The sequence below is a fragment of the Ovis aries genome, chromosome 3 (genome assembly GCF_016772045.2).
Source record: "Ovis aries strain OAR_USU_Benz2616 breed Rambouillet chromosome 3, ARS-UI_Ramb_v3.0, whole genome shotgun sequence".
Taxonomy (NCBI): domain Eukaryota; kingdom Metazoa; phylum Chordata; class Mammalia; order Artiodactyla; family Bovidae; genus Ovis; species Ovis aries.
In genome coordinates, this window is record NC_056056.1 from 12,763,995 (window position 1) to 12,776,114 (window position 12,120).

Consider the following 12,120-nt stretch of genomic DNA (forward strand, 5'->3'; position numbering starts at 1 on the left):
TCCCACCACAGGCTTCTTGCCCTGAACCCCTTTCTGATCTGATTTGGCTTCTAGTGCTGCTGCTGCCTTATCTATGCGGATTTTGTGATTCTTGGCCTGTTGAAGAATGGTGTTTCAGTGCATGGTCTTTGCATATGGGTTAAGCTTCAACATGATTCTCAGGGTTTTCAATGGATTCTTCTTCAGGACTCTGCGATAAATCTTCCTGTGTGGTGCTCGGAGTGCTCTTTGGATTTCTGGGCTTTTCAAGATTCTGCTAAGGTCTGTATTGAGCATCTTGTGCATGGGGAGGTTGTAGTTACTCTTGAGGGAGGCTGCTTTATGCCAAGTGCCATACAGCTCATCTAACTTTCGGAAAGCACTTTCAGTCCAAATGCAGAAATGTCCCACATGACCACCAGAAGCAAGTTTCAAAATGTTCAGCTTGCTTACATTAAGCAGAGTAATTCCACAGATGTTTCTGAAGGCCTTGATGATAACATTGTCCTCATTATAGATGATGCAGGATCCCCTGTGCTGGATACGGCGCTGGTTTCTCATTTTGCCTTTGCCAGCTCTCATTTGCTGAGAGGCGTAGACCTTTTTGATATCATTCCAGGCCTTAAGTTTCTTCAGAAGCAAAACGGCCTCCTTGGTCTTCTTGTAGCCTTCAACTTTATCTTCCACCACCAAAGGAAGTTCAGGAACTTCCTCTATACGATGACCTTTAGACATGACCAGCACTGGTAAGGCTAAGGCAGCCAGTGCAGAGCAGATGGCATATCGCTTCTGCGTTGTATTCACTCTGCGGTGCCAACGTCGCCAGGTCTTGGTTGGTGCAAACATGCAGCCCCCACGACACATATTTCCAAAAGCACCCTGACCAGAACAGTGAGTCCCGCCACCTCGAACCCTAGGAATTCGAGCCACAGCTCTGCTGGTTCCCCAAGACTCAGCACTGGTTTGATGACCTGCTAATTCATTGACAGCATAGGGCTGTCTGTTGTTTTTGAGCAAGTTGGTGTGAACAATATCGGGTCGAATGGGAGCCTTGAACACAGCAGGCAAAGTGACATTTTTGCCAGAGGACTCTCCCTTTTTGGAGTACACTCATATCAGTGGACGAGCACATGCCATGGTGGGGAGAGGAGAAGGCCACACTCCTCTCACCCCGGCAGCTCCCACAGGAAAAGCCCATATTTGTTTCTTTCATGATGTTTTCTGATTTCCATTTTATTTTTTGAGTGGTTGCATTTATTTTTTGACCAACCACTGGTTGGTTAGAAATATGTTGTTTAATTTCCACATATTTGTAGATTTTCAAGTTTTCCCCCTTTTGTTGATTTTATACCACTGTAGCCAGAAAAGATAACTGGTATGATTTCAGTCTTGTTAATCTTGCTAAGATATGTTTTGTGACCTAACATATACTTGTTTTGAAATGGTACTTTTCTTTCCATTTGCATGGAATAACTATTCATCGCTTTACATGATACACGGATAAGTCTATGTGTGTCCTTAAAGCTGAAATGAGTCTCTTATATGTAGCATACAGTGTAGTTTTTTTCCTGTTTTTAATACATTCTGATATTGTCACTTGATTAGAGAATTTAATTCATTTGCATTTGAAATAATTACTAATTATTATTGAAATAAGAACTTACTAATATTATGTTATTGTCTTCTGGCTGTTTTACAGGTCTCTTATTCCTTTCTTCTTCTCATTATCTTCCCTTGTGAATTGATGATTTTCTATAGTGGTATACTTTCTAGAGCGGTATCCCTTCTTTTAAGCTTTTGTGTCTTTATTGCGGGTTATTAATTTGTAATTACCATGAGATTTACATATAACATTTTACAGGATATAACATTATATTTTACTTGGTAACAACCTAACCTCAATCCCTAGTGACTCAAATGGTAAAGCGTCTGTCTGCAATGCCAGAGACCAGAGACCCGTGTTCGATCCCTGGGTTGGGAAGATCTCCTGGAGAAGGAAATGGCAGCCCACTTCAGTATTCTTGCCTGGAAAATCCCATGGACCATGGAGCCTGGTAGGCTACTGTCCATGGGGTCGCAAAGAGTCGGACACAACTGAGCGACTTCACTTTCACTTCAATCCCATACAAAGCTCTACCTTTTACTTCCCCAAACATTGGTTTTGATGGCACAATTTAAATTTCTATATTATGTATTCATTGTAGCTATAGCTATTTTTAATACCTTTGTCCTTTAACTTTTAATCTAGATTTACTTAATCAACACCACATTACAGTATTAAGACTATACTGATTTTGAGCATATACTTACTTTTTCCAGTGTATTTTATACTTTCATATTACTAACTAGTGTACTTTCATTTCAGATTGAAGAACTCCTTTCAGGACTTTATTAAGGTCTAATGATCAACTCTCTCCATTATAAAGTATCTCCCACTTTCCAAAACTTTGAATTATGTCACTTTGCTTTCTTAGAAGGCCTACATCAGTACCTGTTTTTGCTAACTGAAACAAATCTGAAGATGACTTTTGCTTTTATGAAAAAAGCAACTACTGTACTAGTGTAGACCCTTTATACAAGAAAAGTGGTAAAACACAAACTTTTAGAAAGCAGGGGATACTCTACTATGTCATTTCAGCTTACAAAGTTTCATAGGAACATCTTACTTTCAGATAGAGGGGGAAACCTTGCCGGGGTCCAGCCCTGGTGGATCCAGAGAATTCGAAGGGTGGATGGAGTCCGCGAAGAGAGATTTATTTAATTAGAAATATAAGATTAGATTAGGAAAGAATAGTGTAGTAGGAAAATTAGTGGAGAAAAGAGGCTGAATAACTTGGTTTACATGGAGAACTAATAAAACCTCAAGACAAGAGGTTTGCACCATCTACGTTAGGCCACCGGCACCCATTTGAATAGTAGAGGGTGCCCCGCCTTGGGCTACCTTTCATGTGAGTCTTAGAAGCCAGGGCAAGTAAGTAGACATGGCGAGCCGCCACACCCCAGATGGGAATTCAGCCAGAAAATAAAGAAGACACAGGGAGACCAAGCTGCTTCGGTGAGCGAGGCCCCAGTAACTTTATTTTTTAGAAGGACTTTTATGCCTTTCCCACAAATGATGTTATGTACATTATCTTCTGGCCTTGGAGGCCTGTGAAACATTTTAAGACCCTCTTTTGATAAAGGCTGCTCAACCAGAAAACTTAATTTTCCCTTGAAGTGTTTTTTCTTTATATTTCTAATCTATGTCAGCCTCAGAAAGTATCAAACAAAGTTACATTTTCAGAAGCAAAGGTGCAGTAAGTTACAACAAAGAACCAATTAGCTCAAAAGTCTAATGTGATCAGTTTCAAGGCTACATTTGTTTTTTCTTACATTCTAACTATGTTAACAAATGTGCTCCCAGGTGTACAGTGGATAAGATACGGGAACTTAGCAACAAGCATTGGCCCAATAATGAAATCCTACACCAGCACTACTCTAATAACTTTTAACTCTTTGAAAGGCTTTATGGTTTAGGCTTCCCGTGCCTCTCACAGTTGAGGGGCTATAAACAATCACATGCGTAATTGTAAAAGTCCGGGTAAGGCAAGTTAGAGAGCCACCAGAGGGGTTTTTGGATTGAAACACTCTTATTATGCCCAGGAGACTTATTATCTAAAAGCTCTAAATTAACTTTTCCCTAAAAAATGGTGGTGGGGGGACAGCCCCCTGTTAATGTCAGAAGAGTAGGTAAAAAGCATAATATAGTAAAGCTGGCAGACTCTGATTTGGGGGTTAGATGCTCAGGAAATTCCAGGGGGAACCCCTGAAGCCTGATCCCTGCCTTTGTGTTTTGTCAGGCTTCCTTCCTCATGACCTTTGCCACGGGTGGGATTCCTCACGCTGGCTCCCGGCAAAACCTGTCATCCTTCTCTTTTTTTTTTTGGCCATGACATGTGGCTTACATGATCTAAGTTCCCCAACTAGGGACTGAATCTGCACCCTGGGTAGCGAAAGCATGAAATCCTAATCACTGGAGCACTAGGGAATTACCTTTCCTTCATTTCTGAAAGACAGTTTTGCCAACTAAAGTATTCTTGGTTGGCAGCTTCTTTCCTTGAGTGTATCATCCCATTCTCTTCTAGCTTGCAAGGTTCCTGCAGATAACTATGCTAAAAACCTTATTGGTGGTGATGGTGGTGGGCTGTTTCCTTTGTAATACAAGAAGCTTTTTTTCTCCTAGTTGCTTTAAACATTTTTCTTTTTTAAAATATTTGGTTACATGGGGTCTTAGTTGCGGCTTGCAGGATCTTTAGTTGCAGCATGTGAGGTCTAGTTCCCTGACCAGGAATCGAACCCAGGCCCCCTGCATTGGGAGAGTGGCATCTTAACTGCTGCACCACCAAGGAAGTCCCTGTCTTTAACTTTAAAGCCTTATTGTATCTTGGAGAGGCACTTGGGGTTGATATATGGGGGGAGCCTATAAACTTCATGAATTTAGATATCCAAACCTCTCCCCGAATTTTGGAAGTTTTCAATCATTAAGTCTCTAAAGAGGCTTTCTGCACATTTCTCCCTTTCTTGTCCTTCTGAGACTCCAGTAATGCGTAAGTTGATGATTTTAGTGATAATGTGACACTTCATACAGGTTTTCTTCACTCACTGTTTTCATTTTCCCCATTTTCAGACTAGATAGTTCCAAGCAACCTGTCTGGTACTACACAGCATTTTCTTCCGTGTGATCCGTCTGTTGATGCTCTCTACTGCATTGGCTTTCCCTAAGATGATGAATGCTCCAGTGTGTAGGTTCTTCCAATCCTGCATAATCTGGTTGACTTTTGGCATGTGCTCACTAGCTATTTGCAAAGACTCCCACTTACCATTCTTGCCTTCAGGGCTGCTCAGGAAGGCAGCCACAGGGTAAGGACATGTTTGAGTGAGGTGTGTGGAGTTTAGCGGTGCCCATGAGCCAGTAGGAGAACTTGTACAGGAGTCGACCCCAGTGGCTCATGGGTGGGTTTCCTGATGGAGTCCCCAAAGCAGTTAGTGGCATCCATGCTCCTTTGATATGTTCCATTCCCAACCTTGGCTGCTGTTCTCCCAGTACAGCAGTCGGTTCCCAGGATGTATAGTTTATGACTGAGTATTTTGGATGATGTGAGGAAAAAATGGGCCTTTTCGATGTGTCCCACAAAGCCAGGGAAGTCATGTGCTCAATCACACACTCTCACCTTCCCCCATGGAAGAAATCACGAGCTGACTATCTGATGGCACTGAGCTGCGCCACCCCAGTGGGGGTGAAGTGACACATAGAATCAAACTGTTCATCATCTTCAGTGGGTCCAATCTTGGATGCTTTTGCCCCAACAACGTGCGGGAACTTTTCCGTTGGATTCTTGAATGTCCATGAAGGCACTCGCATCCATTAGTGTCTACACTGGTGTTCTTTGAGGGTAGGATGGTAGAAACTCTTGTACTGCCATTTTGATAACATTTCTCTCCATTAAGTCTTCCTTGTGCCAGTTTAAATTTATTGTTGGGCTTCTCTAGTGATGTCTTCATTTCACTTATTGTGTTCTTCCATTTCAGAATTTCCATTTGGTTCTTTTCAATTTGTAGTTTATTATCTTCTTCAAGACATTTTCTATTTGATTTGCCATTGCCATCATACTTTATTTCTTTAAGCATGGCTTAATAATGGCTACTTTCAAAGTTTGCATATTAGATCCAACATATCACTCTGCCTTTAAAAAATGATGTATGGGTAATATTTTACTTCTTTGCATGCCTCACAATTCTGTGTTGGAAACTAGATTATTTTAGAAAATATGTTGTTCCAGTTCTTGGTACTGGTCTCCACACTCTGGGACTTTTTATTTTTTTATGCTTGTTTATTTAGTGACTGGCTGACTTATTTTAGTAAATTTTATTCCCCTAATTCCCACGGTGTTAAACCTTTGATGCTGCTCCTCTGGGGTGATTTGCCCTCATTCATCCTGGGGTAGCAGCTCTGGTAAGATGCTGTCTCTACGATGGCATGGAGACATTCAGTTCAGCTCAGTTCAGTTGCTCAATCGTGTCCGACTCCTTGCGACCCCATGAATCGCAGCATGCCAGGCCTCCCTGTCCATCACCAACTCCTGGAGTTCACGCAGACTCGCATCCATCGAGTCAGTGATGCCATCCAGCCATCTCATTCTTGGTCGTCCCCTTCTCCTCCTGCCCCCAATCCTTCCTAGCATCAGAGTCTTTTCCAGTGAGTCAACTATTCTCATGAGGTGGCCAAAGTACTGGAGTTTCAGCTTTAGCATCATTCCTTCCAAAGAAATCCCAGGGCTGATCGCCTTCAGAATGGACTGGTTGGATCTGCTTGCAGTCCAAGGGACTCTCAAGAGTCTTCTCCAACACCACAGTTCAAAAGCATCAATTCTTTGGTGCTCAGCCTTCTTCACAGTCCAACTCTCACATCCATATATGACCACAGGAAAAACCATAGCCTTGACTAGATGGACCTTAGTCGGCAAAGTAATATCTCTGCTTTTGAATATGCTGTCTAGGTTGGTCATAACTTTTCTTCCAAGGAGTAAGAGTCTTTTAATTTCATGGCTGCAGTCACCATCTGCAGTGATTTTGGAGCCCCCAAAAAATAAAGTCTGACACTGTTTCCACTGTTTCCCCATCTATTTCCCATGAAGTGATGGGACCAGATGCCATGATCCTAGTTTTCTGAATGTTGAGCTTTAATCCAACTTTTTCACTCTCCTCTTTCACTTTCATCAAGAGGCTTTTTAGTTCCTCTTCACTTTCTGCCATAAGGGTGGTGTCATCTGCATATCTGACGTTATTGATATTTCTCCCGGCAATCTTGATTCCAGCTTGTGTTTCTTCCAGCCCAGCGTTTCTCATGATGTACTCTGCATATAAGTTAAATAAGCAGGGTGACAATATACAGCCTTGACATACTCCTTTTCCTATTTGGAACCAGTCTGTTGTTCCATGTCCAGTTCTAACTGTTGCTTCCTGACATGCATACAGATTTCTCAAGAGACAGGTCAGGTGGTCTGGTATTCCCATCTCTTTCAAAATCTTCCACAGTTTCTTGTGATCCACACAGTCAAAGGCTTTGGCATGGTCAATAAAGCAGAAATAGATGTTTTTCTGGAACTCTCTTGCTTTTTCCATGATCCAGCGGATGTTGGCAATTTGATCTCTGGTTCCTCTGCCTTTTCTAAATCCAGCTTGAACATCAGGAAGTTCATGGTTCACGTTATATAGACATTAAGCTTCACTAACTGTGGGTGATTTGCTCTATAATTCTCAACAATCCTCTCAGGTAATAAACTGCTCTACAGAACAAACCAATCAGATTAGGTTACTTTGATGGGAGCGTTCTAGAGGTCAATGTTTGAGATCTGGCCCTCCCTATCATAGGTGGTCTCCTCCCAGCAAGCCTGAAGTTAAACCTGTATGTCCAATTAATCTAACAATCTCCTCCCAATTACTTTTCACTACCACTTCCATTGTTTTTGAGAGTACCCTTAGGCTTGAACTTCTCTACACTCTGTTGTCAACGACGCTCCTTTGGGCAGAGATTACGAGCTGTGTTGTGGCCCATTCCTCATTGCTGGCAAAATCTCTGAGCTACAGCTATGAATCTGGGAGCGTAGATAATGGCATACTTCTGAGCAACACTCCATTTCCAAAGAATGAGTATTTGGTAGGTGTGGGAGGCAGTGCAGTAGTCTCTGGTGTTCTTTACTTGCCACTATTCCATTAGTATGGAACCACTACCTTACATATTAGAGCCAGGTTAAGGGCAACTGGCCTCTCAGTGTTCTTAGCAGCACTGTGCCCTAAGTAGTTTTCACATCCCAGAAGCAAGGTGTGGGCAAAAGAAGGCAGCCATTACCACTCAGCCACACTTGACCAGCAAAAGGCAGATAGAGGCAGGATGAGGAATGCTCTCATACTGCTCTTCCTTGGAAGACAGCCCTACTCCAAGGGAACTGTGGGGAAAAGAAACCCTATTTTCTTGATAGTACCAATCTAGAATGGAGTTACCATCTTGCTCAGTTGGGAGAAGTGTTAGTCACTCAGTCCTGTCTGACTCTTTGTAAGCCCATGGACTGCAGCCAACCAGACTTCTCTGTCTGTGGAATTATCCAGGCAAGAATATTGGAGTGGGTAGCCTATTCCTTCTCCAGAGGATCTTCCAAACCCAGGAATCAAATTCGGGTCTCCTGCACTGCAGGCAGATTCTTTTACAGTCTGAGCCAACAGGGCAGCCCTCAGGTAGGAGAGGAGATGGAAAAACAAGTCTTGGTTCAAATACCACAGATTCTTTTCCAAAGTTTAGTAAAAATGCTTTGAATAAATGTTTCTTCAATTGCTGCATGGCCTTTAAAATATTTCCAGACGTTAATTAAAAAAAAAAAAAGAGTGTTACCAATATTTCTGGGGAGTGGGTACAGAGCTCACGCCATCCATACTGTCTCTCTCAGTCTGAATTCCTAAGCTCTACAAAGTTCTACACGATCCAGTTCCTACACTCATTGTATCTCATACTTTAGCACTTTTATTTACTTTACTCACTCTGCTCTAATCTCCGTCCTAAAATGGGTGGTCTTCCTTAGGATCTTTTTTTATTTTTTGTTTCCTGTGGAAAACTCTTTCTTCACATTTCTCCATGAACATGTTCTTTCTCATTTCATTCAGATCTCAGCTCAAATGTCATTTCAAGACATTCTCTAAAATAGTATACCTGCCATTCACGCTTTACCAATGTACTCTGCTTTGATTTTCTTCAAACCACCTAAATTTACTTAACATTCACTTTCCTATTTGCTTAGGGTCTGTTTCCCACATTTGATTAAAAACTCTAGGTGAGCAGGGGACCTTGCCTGTCTTATTTGCTACTGTATGTCTAGTATTTAGAATAGTACTTGGCACAAAGTCAATACTCAATAAATACTTGTGGTATAAAAAACAAACATAAATCAAAGTATTTTAAAAGCTAGTTACATTTTAAATAACATTAACAGGTAATCTGTTTTTATTTATATCCAAAAAGAACAGGAACAGTAACAGAGTATGGAAGAAGATGTAACAGTGATCTACTTTGCTGAGAAAACAAACAGAAATGGCCAAAAGCCAGGAATTTTAAGTCCTGTTTTAGTAATTCTAAAACTTATTTTTATAAATAGCAGTGCCGACCTGCTACTGCCTTTACACTACATATAAAAGGCCCCAAAGAATCACCTCTAACTCAATGGTAACATGAAAACAAAACTAAAATAACAAATGCTTACACTATGATCAGTAGTTTTTACAGTTAGAGATAACGGATTTAGAAGCTAATCAAATTGAAAATCTCTAATCAGATATATTTGTAAATAAAACTCTTTAGCATTAAAAGGAGGATATTATTTCCATGTTCTCACTATCACTCCATATACCTTCCTATTAAGGCCAAGTTTTGCAATGACTTAGCAAGGCTAAGCAAAAGGAACTTAGGTTATGGAGTTTTACCTTGAGTCCTGTTTTCTCGTCATCACTTCCATTATTTGTAGATGGTGTCTCATCTCCTTGCCTGGAAACCAAGACAAAATCTTCACTATTAAGAGTAGACACAGAGTCTGAGGAGACACTGATTTTTCCAACAGAAGCCTTGTCATCCATGACTCAAGAATGAAGCTCAACTCATGAATGATTAAATATTTTAAAAATGCCTGAAAAACAAAAACCATAAAGATACTCATATAGAATGTCTGCCAGATATTCAATTATGTTCTAAGTTTTACAAATTACATAATAAAAAACTTAAATTAAAAAACAAAACAAACTTTCAAAATATTTTCCAAAGACTTTCGCTACTTACAGGTTAGGCTTTTTTAATTCCATATATAAGGGTATTCAATGAAATTCAGGGCCAAGGTAGTTCAGATTTCAAAAAAATAAACAAATAAAAACATTTCCTTGAGAATAACTCTGCCTACCTACACTAATTTCCTCGGCATTCTGGTAACTCTATTCTTCCTAGAGAACATAAAATGTACTAAACTCAGTGTCTATCCTCTTCTTTGTAAAGCTGCACAAATGAAATTGAAAGCACTTAGGACAACAAACATGCATGCAGGACAGTAAGGTTTCCCTCACATCGCTGACACTCATACTAACAACCCGTTCTAAGAAACAAAATTTCACATTAACCCCAAAGAAAAATAAATTCAGGGCAAGCATAAATTTTAGAGCAGGGAAATATTGTATGTAGCATGAAATCAGAGGTCTATTAAAAACTCAATAATCCCATCCCACAGTTTCTTAGAACCCAACTCAAAATGAACATTATCAATAAAGAAGTTTCAGGCCAAAAATTTCCAGCAAAGCAGCAGAAAAAAATGTGTCATTTATGAAAATCCATTCAATTACTGACTCATGGGATAAAATTCAAACTCATGTATCATTTAAAAATCTGGTTCTGCATATTTTGTGGCAGTTCCCATTTGGTTGCCAAAACAACCACGGAACGAATAATACAACACTATACTCAGCTTTAACCAATAAACAAACCTCGCTCTTTAAAAATGTTGCTCTCACAGTATGCTCATCTTATATACCTCAGAGGTAAAAATTCTGAGAATTTATTAAAGAAGAGGTCCAGATCTACGTTTTAGATTTTTATTGAACATATATTTATTGAGCAATACACCATACGCCAAGCACTAATTTTCCCTCAAAAGCTAACATGTGGCTAAGCACCTGGCAGCAAAAACTACCCAATCTCTGAATACTGTAGTTGGAAGAAAACTTATACAGTTAGCAGTACTGTTCAACAGATAAGGAAATGGCAACCCCAAGAGTTGTAGGGTCATTTAATCGGGTATAACTAAAGCTCAAACCCTGGACTCCTTGCTGCTTTCTATTTAAGCTGATTTCCTTGTTTAAAGGCTCTACATTTCATAGGACTGTATCTAAATGCATAGTGTAGCATAGAGATGCTTCAAATGTACTTCTGAAAACTTTTAAAAATGCAGTTCTTCTTCATTCATGCAATGACTATTTCCCAAGTTTCCAGTTTATAAAAAACAAAATATGCTAAACAAGAAAAATTAGATTCTTGCCCCAAAGCAACTTATAATTTGGTAGAGAACACAGGGATATTGAACAAGTTAATAGGTACTGACTTAGGGTAAAGAAAACTATGGAAACATGTTGAAGAGTTAAGAAATATAGTAGAGGAGGAAATGTCTTTGCTGAGGATATATATTTTAATCCCTTGAGGTGTCTGCTCTCACAGGATCTTCTTCCTAAAGTGCTTCCCTTGCTTCAGTACTCAGTCAACTCCAAATAATCATTTGTGACCCAATAACCCTCCTTTTCCAAGAAGCCTGCCCATCTCTCCCCAGAGTCAAAAGCACTGCCCGCCTCATTTCTGTTCCCACAGCAGTTTGACATTTTAACAGTACCTATTTATATTGTGTTAAAATCTGATGTTGTGTTCCCTCAACATCAAACTTAATACTCACATATCTGTTTCACAGATTAGGAAACTGAGGCTTAGAGAGAGGGTATAATTTGTTCAAGGTAATGGCTGTAATTTAACTGGTTAGAAGCAAAGTAAAAAACTTTCATTTAGATGGCAATGCTTTCCCATGCGACACATCTGGGCCTTGTTCCACAACACTCAGTATCAGATAAAGGAGTCTCTATCTTTTTTAGAACTTGTCCTTTAGGTAAGGTTTTCATGCTTAATTAGTCTTTTTCCCAGGTTTTAAAAAATGTTACTAATAGTAAGATAGCAGCTGCTGCTGCTGCTAAGTCACTTCAGTCGTGCCCAACTCTGCGACCCCATAGACGGCAGCCCACCAGGCTCCACCGTCCCTGGGATTCTCCAGGCAAGAACACTGGAGTGGGTTGCCATTTCCTTCTCCAATGCATGCAAGTGAAAAGTGAAAGTGAAGTCGCTCAGTTGTTAGCGACCCCATGGACTGCAGCCTACCAGGCTCCTCCAGCCATGGGATTTTCCAGGCAAGAGTACTGGAGTGGGGTGCCACTGCCTTCTCCGAAGATAGCAGAGGGCCTGGAAAAGTTTTCTAAAGCAATAATCTCAGAGACATTAACAACATTCTACAATATTCTAGACGCAAAAATAATATACTTTGG

At 40.4% G+C, this 12,120-nt stretch overlaps 2 protein-coding genes across 7 annotated transcripts in view; both read right to left on the minus strand.

The window, feature by feature from the left end:
• The window catches only part of RABGAP1 (RAB GTPase activating protein 1), a 161,680-nt gene that overhangs the window by 127,992 nt on the left and 21,568 nt on the right, over positions 1–12,120 (minus strand). For all 6 annotated transcript variants that reach the window (XR_006059090.1, XR_009599743.1, XM_042245725.1 and 3 more), the window contains one exon: positions 9,487–9,686. Coding sequence is in view for 4 of the 6 variants with exons in the window: in XM_042245725.1 (XP_042101659.1) it covers positions 9,487–9,636 (150 nt within the window). In the remaining 2 variants the exon portion in view is untranslated. The remainder of the gene's footprint in view (positions 1–9,486; positions 9,687–12,120) is intronic.
• Positions 1–12,120, minus strand: part of LOC105606693 (large ribosomal subunit protein uL4) — a 35,370-nt gene that overhangs the window by 1,682 nt on the left and 21,568 nt on the right. The window contains 1 exon segment of the mRNA XM_060411833.1: positions 3–9,686. Coding sequence (XP_060267816.1) covers positions 3–1,116 — 1,114 coding nt within the window. The 5' untranslated portion in view covers positions 1,117–9,686.